General features: G+C 40.4%; 1 protein-coding gene across 1 annotated transcript; it reads right to left on the minus strand.

The window, feature by feature from the left end:
- Window positions 1-165: 165 nt before the first annotated feature.
- got2b (glutamic-oxaloacetic transaminase 2b, mitochondrial) lies at window positions 166-10431 on the minus strand. The gene is made up of 10 exons (XM_018667986.2): window positions 10263-10431; window positions 6319-6475; window positions 5591-5719; window positions 5446-5505; window positions 5193-5354; window positions 4692-4796; window positions 4326-4476; window positions 3295-3460; window positions 2969-3119; window positions 166-1525 (listed from the first exon to the last, which is right to left on the minus strand). The coding sequence occupies exons 1-10, from the start codon at window positions 10343-10345 to the stop codon at window positions 1403-1405; spliced, it is 1287 nt and encodes a 428-aa protein (XP_018523502.1). The 5' UTR covers window positions 10346-10431; the 3' UTR covers window positions 166-1402.
- Between the last annotated feature and the right edge of the window lie 238 nt (window positions 10432-10669).

Here is a 10669-nt window from a genome sequence, read left to right on the forward strand (position 1 = left end):
AATTGTCTATTAATTGGCTAATCGTTTCAGTTTATATGTGGTTTATATGTGTAGTGTGACGTGCAAGTGGGTAAAAAGTACAATATTCCACAATATGTGGTGGAGTAGAACTACAAAACTACAAACTACAAAACAAATACACACACACACATGCACTGAGACAGATTATTACTCTATAATAATTTATTGTTTGTTCAATACATGACCAATGATCCATTATTTCATGACAGAATGCAAAACATGGAGGCGAAGTGCCAGAAGTTTCAGAAGTGGACCCACATTCCTAAATGCCATCTGTGCTTTACAGCCATAATGATGAGCAGATTCGTACACTGAAACACAACGTCTGAGTGAATGAGCACAGAGTGCGTATTTCTTCATGAACTGTACAGTGTTAACCCCATTCAGGTTACCCACTTCTGTTTATCAACCACACAGATGGACATTTGTACTGGGATCAAATACAAAGCCTTTGTTATGAAATGGAAAAATGGGGCATTTGTTTTGGGGCTATCAAGGTATATGGAAAAAAAAACTGGAACTAGTGGAATTCATTCAGAGTGTGTTCATCACATCTCTGTACGGAGTTTAACTTGTTTTTTCAGGGGGTTAAAGGAGGTGACTGAGAGACTGCTGCCCAGCGACCGATTAGACTGAAACCAAAAAAAAAAAAAAATTTACAAATCCTGTTGGAAAAGTACTGAATACAAGGGAGATAGATAGGCAAATTCCAAACAGAGATAATAAGGAGACTAAATTACCAGACTGATTAGTTCAGATGAACAACCACAGATTATCCTGATAGGGAATTGATTGCCTGACAAATGCTTGTTAATACAGTAAAGTCCAATGATAAAAACAGAGTAATCTTAAAACTCAAACAGTGCCTTACAGCTGATAAAGTGCTACATCATAACCATTAAAATTAGGAGACATTTCTACAGGCTTCCACAATGCAACACAGATCTCATCTTGCAGGTAGAACTAATGCACAGCCTAACATCAGCCCTGTGTTAGTTCCTTGATGTTTTATAGTGAGTGGGCCCACAGCAGATAAACAGCGCACATTTAGGAGGACAAAATAATGCACAGCCAACAGATGATTCCACATAATGAATAAGCAAAGATGAGACATCAGCTCAGTCAGTAGAGAGAGAAAATATGTCTTTTACAATTTGGCAGGGGAGTCTGTTCAGTAAAATGTTGAGGAAAAAAAAACCAGCAGCAACCGTTCCAGCTGCGACAGAGGTGAACTCATGATGAAATCCAATCAAGAAAATGTCTAACTAAATATTGAGCTCTTTTCTAAAGGTGGAATGGAGCAGACAGAGAATAAGTGACACATAAAGCTCCTCATTAACACTGCCACTTTGATTTGGTAGCTGTCCCAGCAGGATCCACTCTACTTGGTAACCGCATGGATCCCATGTGCCAGGTAGCCCACGTTTCCAGAGGACACGCCTGCCATGGAAATTCTGCCATCCTTAGTCATGTACACGGAAAACTCCTTTGTCAAGCGCTCAACCTGCAGGAAAAAACATGAACACACACAACAAACCCATGTGTCAGTACCTTAACAACAAGCACAGAGGTCTTAAAGAGACCACAGGCCCTGAGTTTACCAAGTAACTTATTTTAAAACATGCAGTTTTCATGTTGCTTTGAATGTGCCATTTGAGAATACAAACATTATTAAATCATTTCAGTCATCAGCTCCATGTGAAACCTTTAATGGCTAACTTCTTGTTTGAATGACACTTTTTGGGTGTTAATAGAGGAAAAAATAAACAGTAAGACACTTGATTTTACTCAGTTCTGACCTTAAAGTAAAGGGTGTTTCTTTGTATCATAAACCTTGAAATTAATTGCTTTTCACTGCCACTTTCAGTAAAGAGCAGATCGGTGCAGGAACACAAACTCTGTGGTGAATATGTCACAGATTCATAGTCTGGTGTAAGAATATAAGAAGTTGATGTGATTAAATATAAAATCTTCATCAAACAAACTTAAAGGACCAGTGTGCAAGACTTACTGGCATCTAGTGGTGAGGTTGCAGATTGCAACCAGCTAAATACCTTTTCCCTCATCGCTACCCTCCAACTGTGCAGGAGAACATTATAAATTACCTGCAGTGGCTTTCAGGCACTCTCTATAGCCAGCGTGTGGTTTGACTGTTCAGGGCTACTGGAGAAATTTTGTGGTGCAACATGGTGGGCTCTGTGGAAGAGAACCCGCTCCCTATGTAGATATGAAAGGCTCATTCTAAGCTAATGAAAACTATTCTTAGTTACAGGTGGTTATACACACGGTTATAATGTTATAATGAAAACAGAATTATGAATGATAGATTGCATTTCCTCTAAATCCTACACACTGGTCCTTGACAAATGTAGAATATTGTGTGTGGCTCAAGGGGACAAACATTGAGGTGTAACTGTACAAGAGAAGAGAGTGAATTCCCTTTCAAGATAGATTTTCAATTTATGATCAGAGCTGGTGCTTACAATTACAATTAAGTTTCAGTGTTCAAATCTCCTGATGCAGTGAGCCAGACTATTGTTCTAAATGTACCTTTAAAGGATAGGGCTGGTGTTTTTATTTTTATCTTTGTTTCAAATACTTCTCAGTAAGCTGTAAAATGTGTGCTCTTTGTATAATCTTAAAGGAGTAGTTTGACAGTTTTAGAGAGATATTCTATCTCTGGTGGACAGTTTCATGAGAACATAGATACCACTCTCATGTCTGTGCAGTAAATTATTAACATGTTATATCTTGTTGGTGTTTGACTATTTCTTGGCTCTGAGCAGTTGCTAGGAAACAATTGGAAACTCAAACTACGTCAAACTATACAACCTTTAATATGATTTTGTAGCTGTTACTGTTTGATAAAGTTGGTTTCAGTGATGAGCATTTTTTTCTGTCGTTCCCTCCTGTCAGCTGTCAAAATCAAAACCATGTGTGTGAGTACCTGTTCGGGTTTGAGGCCTGTGAAGCAGAACATCCCGATCTGGTCAATAACGTGCTGCCAGTTGTGGGTGGAGCCCTCCTTTTTCAGGCCGGCCACCAGCTGTTCTCTCATCTTAATGATGCGGTTAGCCATACCGTGGACCTCCTCCAGCCTGAGGTGAACGACGGCAGGACAGGAGAGATCAAGACATACATTTTGGGATACATCTGAACCAGTTTGGTGGATATGAAAGATGAAGACTTGAACCTTTAACAAAAATCCAAATGACAAATTTGGTTCAGGTAATGCTAATGTGTATATGTGTAAGTAGATCTATGAGCACATACCACAGTGAGCGCAGATCTGGTGTGTTGAGAATGGTTGTTGCAATTCTGGCGCCATTCATTGGAGGGTTGGAGTAAATGGGCCTGATGAGGATTTTAAGCTGAGACTCGACTCTCTTTGCCTCATCTGCATCGTTACACACCACAGTGAAGCCTCCCACACGTTCACCTGTGAATATCAACATGCACACTGACTGTGAAACAAGGTGATTTCCAGTGAGACTGACCAACTCATGTCTCTGAGACAAAGAAGCTGTGTGAATCTACCACAGCTCATATCTTAGTCCCTTAAATCAAGTTCAGTTATGAGGAAGGGCCATGATCAAGAGTTATCTTGAATCAAATTCTAATGTGATGAAGGACCACTACACCTCTACATTTAAAATTATTATACACACGGATTATTAATTTGTAATAAGTAAAGTGCATTTTAGAACATTAGAAATTAGGTTTGAGGTTACACATGACAGTCATGAAACAGATGCTGACTCATTTGTAAAATATGAAACGTGTCAGATTTATTACTTCCTTTAGAGGGAAATTAAGTGCTTGAAAAATAACCTTCTCAATAATAATTATCTCGCTGTAAGAATGAAAATGTGTCTTAAGAATACTAGATATCAGCATGAAACATTGTTTTGATTAAGAACAAAGCACTCTCTGGATGTGAACATCTATTCCTTAAGAAGTATTTACTTACATGATTACTGCTTTAGGGCAGAGTTAACACCACATATGGAGCTGTGCTGAGCAGTAAGTGGAAAGTAACTAATTTATCTCACTTTTTAGTACAATTACATTCAGTACTGTGAAAGTCTAAAGTTACTTAAGTGTTTTGCCATCAGTGTTTTATCACTGGGGGTGGTAAAACACAAGCTAAAGTTCATCCAGTAAATCACTAGGTTTTTTTTAACAGTCACATCCAGACATGCTCCCTGTTCAGAAAATAAACATGTTTTACTTAATAAAATTTCAATAAAATCTCTTACATATACAGTAATCTAAATGTCATATGTATTTATTTTCTGACTGACCATAAAGGCCCATGTTCTTGGCGAAGGACTGGGACAGCACGATATTGTGGCCCTGTTCAATGAAGTAGCGCACAGACCAGGCATCACGATCAATATCTCCACTAGCGAAGCCCTGATAGGCCATGTCGAAGAACACGAGCAGATTCCTCTTCTGTGAGGTGAGAAAGAAAGGGAGAGGACAAAGGACGAAGACACAGACCGAGACACGACCAGTTAATAATGTTTTAGGTGATACAGTAGATAGAAGAACAGTGCTTATCAATTGTGGCTTTTGAACTGTGAAAGATCTTATGAGCTGATATTTTACCAAAATGCTGCAACATTCACATTTTACAGACCTTTGTTGAGATGATGACGTGTGCTCACCTTCACAAGATCAGCGATCTCCTTCCACTGCTCAGGCTTGGGATCCACACCGGTGGGGTTATGAGCACAGGCGTGCAACAAGATCACACTCTGCTCTGGGATTTTCTGTGACATAGAAAGAACGTTGTGATTGGTCGACCTACAGTATCCTGTATAGCACAGACTCTGTTAGATGACAGAGTTTTCACTGTAACACAGGCTACCAGGGATATAACTGATTATATTACTGACTCTAACCAGCTACTTTTTACACAATAAACATGATTCTATATGTGAAAGTCAAAATGTGATTCATTTGGAGCTTTATAGCCATCAAATGTGAACCCTTAATAATACATTGGTAACAAACAAAAATGGGGAAAAGGAGTAGACTTGTTCATTTTCCCAAAGGATCATGCTTTGAGGCAACATTAAGAGGCTTATTATTGGAAAATGATGTTTCTCATTTTCTTCATACATGTCCCTTGCCCTCTTCAGGCAGGTCACTCATTAATATCTTACAGAGATGTCATCGAGAGCTCCTTTGAAGTCAAAGCCACAGGTGGAGGGGTCGTAGTATCGGTATGCTTTGAGCTGCATGCCAGCGTCTCTGAAGATGGGAGTGTGGTTTCCCCAGGAGGGCTTGGGCAGGTACACATCGCGTGGACCTCCATGGAATCGAGACTGTGACAAAGGGAAAGATCCGGTGAGATAACCTGACCTAAATATCTAATCTAATATTTTGTGCTGAAAGACCAAAACAAGAGGATCTCACCAGAAAGTTAGCTCCAATGCGCAGAGATCCAGTTCCTGAGATGGTCTGGACAGTGATGCTCTGTTGAGAGGAGAAATCTGGACTTAAAACTGTCGGATTTGATTTGAGTTTCATTAAGTTTGGAGCAGCTGACACCCAAACTTACCCTGCCGCTCTTCAACACCTCATTATCAGCACCAAGAGCCAGTTGGGCGCAGGCCTTGGTAAACTCCCCCAGACCACCAATGGGAAGGTACTCCTTATCCAGCTGTTTGGCTGCAATCAAAGCCTCTGCCTAGATGAAAGGTGCAGAAATCAAAAGGTATTAAACAGAACTGAAGCAATTTCCTTGAGTATTATTCCGATGTTCATAAAACATCTATGATTTAGTTAACATTTTAGACTCAAAACAAATGCATGTGCTTTCTCATAGTGATGAAGCAGAAATCATCCTAATGGTCAACATGTGTTTCACCCCAAAATACACTGAATGCTAAAACGTTCAGAAATGCAGATGTCCCACAGAGCTGCAGAAGCTGAGCTCAGGATGACGGAGCAATAATGCACCAATGAGAAAGACCCTGAGTAGCAACAGCATTTTAACCCTTTTGACACCCGGTGAAAATGTAAACCATGTGTGACCCCTCCACTTTGAAAAAGACTTGTATAAGAGGCCACACAGTCTAATAATGGAGTACTGTTCTCGGTTCTCTTTGAATTCATTAGGATAAAAAATTAAGACTAAATGATTCTACTGTTTTCTGTTTTCCTACAGAACTTGGTGATATCTGAACTGCATGGAGCAAATCACCCTGTTAGCGTGTATGTGTGACATGAGAAAACACACTATAGTATCAGAGTATTCCTGGAGGGCTGAGCGACAGACAGTTATACCTTGCGGACACAGCTGAGCACGAAGGGTTTGCCCTGGTCATCCCTGTAGGCTCCCACTCCCAGGTTCATCTTCTTGGGGTTAGTGTCCCTCTTGAAGGCCTCGGTCACCCCCAGGATGGGGTCAGGGGGACCCATCTGCACTCCACCCCACCATGAGCTGTAGAGAAACAAAGCAGGTGAATAATGATGTGGATGGGACTTTTACTGATAGTTCATTTGTGCGCGCTGCACTGAAAAACAGCAATTGCCCTCAGTGACAGAAATACTAATGCATCCCTACAAGGTCAGGAAACATGCTGCTTCTTAAGTCTTCATGACCTTATGTGACTCTGGCCACACTTATGTTACGTCCATATTAGCCATGCATCTGTTACATGCTGTGGGCCTAATGCTCAAGCTTAACTCCTCATGTGACATGAGGATACGGCGCTGACGCAGAGCTCATGAAAGACACATGCTCAGTGGACACAGGTTTCATGAAACAAACATAATAATCCATTCTGAGGGTCCAGAGTCCAAAAACAACAGTAACAATTAATCTAGGTCTAAACACACACACACACACACACTGTTTCATTCACTCAGTCCCTACTCCCTTCATGGTTTGGGTTAAGGTGCTCAAAAATGAGAAAATGTGACTACAACTAAAGAAAAAGTAATTACGAAAAAGCAGACTAATTTTATTTAATATTTCTGTACCTTCACTAGCTTCTTTAGCAGTAACCCCCTTCTTTTAAACTGTCGATCATCTGGCCTATGGCTTGTTCATTTGTTCAATTTTCTGCTTAATAGTTATCTTATTAATTACAATTTGTCTAGTTGTACAAAATACTCCCAACTGATTAAACACCAGCTTATATAAATGAGGACTTCTACATTTTTATAATGGGGATCAAAATGGAATATCATATCACTGTTGTCGTCCTTATCCTCTTTGAATTTCATGTTTTTTTGAAGCATGTTTAAAGCTGAAGAATGAATACATTTGCTCAGCATTAAGCAAATGTTATTAATAAACAGACCAAGTCATTAGTTCATCATTTGGAAATGACTGATCTGTGAAAATAGAAATATCTCTAGTGAGAAGACTAATATAATACCTGCACAAAAAACAAAACTAGGCAAAAGCAGAGGAGTTAATAACTAGAATTAAAGGCAGAAAATGTGAGTCCATACCAAATGTAAAAAGGTCATGAACTCTGACCTCTACTGATATGGGTGTTGGGTCCAACTTAAACAACCTGAACAAGACTCAAGACTGGCTCAGAATATATTCTGAATCATATATCTATTCCCAACAATCTATCACTATAATCTATCAATAAATTATCATATCTTAAAACTGAATTTCTAAAGCCAATGAATCTTGATGTGAATAGAAAGGGAATGGATCAGGAGCATTGACTCAAAGATGTCGGAGGTAGCCTCTTCTCAGTATGGGGATGACTCAAACACTGAGTCATCTCTGCAAGATGTGTGCTCTGCATCCAAAAGTGAAGTCTTGAAAAAAAAAATTGTCTTGCAATAGCCAAAGAAGATTATTTAAAGGTTGTAACACACCAACAAGACAAAAAATAATTCACTTCAGCGATTATCTCTACAAATGTAAAATTAAGAAGTAAAATGTTTTACATCTCAATTTTTTTGTAGTATGTCAATACCACTCAAAATGAAAGTCTATATTGAGTAACAGGGGACTGCACAATTCCTGTGTGTAGGCAGATAAGATGAAAGAGATGCATACAGAAATGAATTATATGAAGTATATGGTGAATGAAACGTATAGCCTACATAACAGGAAAGTTAACTGTATAAACTTCACCTGCAAATTGAAAACTAAACTGAGGTAAGTTATTTAATACCACTTGGATGTTAAAGGCCTATAAAATCAGTGCATTGTTGCTTTCCTACTGGATATTTGGCTACTATGTCATAATGTCTTATAGCTCTGACCTTTTAGGCTTTATAATGATAAATTAAATACATTCTGTCACACATCTGCTTGATAAATGTGTACTGTTGCGACCTTCACTGCACTGCTGCTCACACATGGTCTCAGGTTTCTTCTACTTTGTAAACCCTTTAAACTTTGCAGCTAAATTTAGGACTGGATACTTTGTAAAGGGCAAGAGTCTCCAATCCCCTCCCAATAATTTTTTAAAAAGATCACACTTGTTTATTTAGTAGTGACTACGGCTCGCTGACAAACGTAGTCACAGAGTTCACTCTCTTTGCAGTTAACAATTGCAATTGTTAAGCTCAATACAATGGAGCATTTGATCCTGAAACTCTGATACTACAGGCTGAAGACAACACAGTTGAAGCAGCACTTCACCGTGTAGTGCAATTAAAAAAAAACTATTTGGATAAAAAACAACTTTGTGAAGCTTATAATGTTCAGACTGTGTCAGAAGTATATTTTTGAGGCTATACTTTGTGGTGCTGATGTGTTGTAAATGAACCTGCTGTTATCGCAACTCCCTGTATCTGTCATATATCCCAGGGAAAGTGCTATACACTTTATGTTTGAGATTAGATAAAATTCCCTCATTGTCATTGCACAAGTTCAATGAAATATAGTAAACAACAATCTGTGGCATTCTTTACTAAACACTATATGCACGGTCTGTACTATATGTATGTGTATGCATGTATACACTTGCAAACAAGTAAGGGACATGTGGAGTCAAGTGGTCTCATTGTGCCTGCAGTGTGCATGCACATAGAACCTTTGAACAGCTGAACTTCAGCATTTATATAAACATCACAATGATTAATGAGTTATCAGTGATCAATAGACCAAAGGCCTGCAGGGCAGGACTGCTGGGCTTACAAAGGCGCCCCTTCCCTAACAAACGAATGTGATTCTGACTACAGAAAGAAAAAATCCCTATTGTTATTTATTTATTCTTAGGAACCTGACCAGTGTGCCTGAACATGAGACGACACGTCGAGCCAAAAGCTGAGGCTGTGAAACACGCCCTCACAGACAGAAATGTGATATGTGAGCAAAACGAAACCTAACGTTCCACCTGCGCAGACAAATGCAGGTAAAGAGACACGAACAAAACCGTCCCATTAGACTGAAAACCTTCTTATGAAGAGTTTTGAGCAGATAAAAGCACAGCGCCGGATCTAAACTAATTTGTCCTCCAAGTGGCCCCAGAAAGGACACCGGTGCCGGTCTCAGCTTCACCGTTAGAAACGAGCCAATCAGCGATCAAAGGCGGGACACGACAGCCAATCAGCACGCACGACTTCCCCAACTACGACAAGTCGCTAAGCTCAAACAGTGCGTGGGATCTGAGAACTAAAGGCATCGCGATCGTGTAAATCCTGAAAGAAAGTTTTCCTTAAATCCAGAGCAAAAGACAATCACATGTACCCCAAACGACGCATTATAATAAACTACTTTTTAAGACGCACCAAACCGTGCCGGGCTGTTATCTTCTCCCACGCGCCGGTAACTGCTTCACGGGAACTTGCGCTACTGACACATCACAGCGTGACTTTCATCACTAGCACGCTGCATTACTGATAGCATCGCCGTGCTGCCCTCTAAGGTCAGCCTAGGTGCTCATCAGACAGGATGTCTGGAGCAGCAGGTGCTGACCTGGGGAGCTGCAGAGTCATACAACGGTTTAACACCGGTGCTGAACTCACACTCGGCAGCACTGGGGCCCTGTTAAAGCAGTTTGACCCCTGTCTCTGGTAGCTAACCAGCTAGTGTGGCTAAAGTAGTCACAGAGTGCTGCAGCTTAAGACACAAATCTTGTGACCTGTGAATCTTATGACTGACGGAACCGTCGACGTTGAAATAACGGCTTGCCTGCTGGTCAAGCTAAATGCGAAACTAACGTGACAGCACGTCGCTAAATTATCAAGACAGTTGTGTTTAAACGTCTCTGTGTCCGCTGGGTTTAAGTATTACCGCTGCTGTTTACCTGTGGCGGGTGGATAGAACTCCCAGGGACGGGGAAACGTTCCCGAGACAGTAGATCACCTTGTTTGACTTGAGCAGGGCCATCGTTGCGCTGCGCTTGGGAGTTGAGCCTGGTAGGATGTGGACGGATGTGAAGGGCAGGGACGGCTACGGCGCTACGCTCCGAGTACGTGCTGACATCAGAGCAGGAAACGACGATACAGTGACGCATGCTGAGGTTATAATCTGACTGTTAATCCAGAGAATGGTGTGGTGTGGAGATCAGTACACACAACTCCAAAATGTTAATTTAGTGCAAGTGAAAAAAAAACAAACTTCCAGCATCAAGATAGACATATGTACAATATAAGTACCAAACACGCATTATGTACAAATGGATTTCAATCCTATGCATTAATGTGTAAACCA

This window comes from Lates calcarifer, linkage group LG2, assembly GCF_001640805.2.
Source record: "Lates calcarifer isolate ASB-BC8 linkage group LG2, TLL_Latcal_v3, whole genome shotgun sequence".
NCBI lineage: Eukaryota > Metazoa > Chordata > Actinopteri > Centropomidae > Lates > Lates calcarifer.

Coding starts and splice junctions, on each gene's coding strand:
- got2b (XM_018667986.2), bottom strand. CDS start 10,345: ATGGCCCTGCTCAAGTCAAACAAGGTGATCTACTGTCTCGGGAACGTT. Junction 5,720..6,318: donor TGCTCAGCTGTGTCCGCAAG/GTATAACTGTCT, acceptor CCTTTCATCTAG/GCAGAGGCTTTGATTGCAGC. Junction 5,506..5,590: donor AGGTGTTGAAGAGCGGCAGG/GTAAGTTTGGGT, acceptor TCCTCTCAACAG/AGCATCACTGTCCAGACCAT.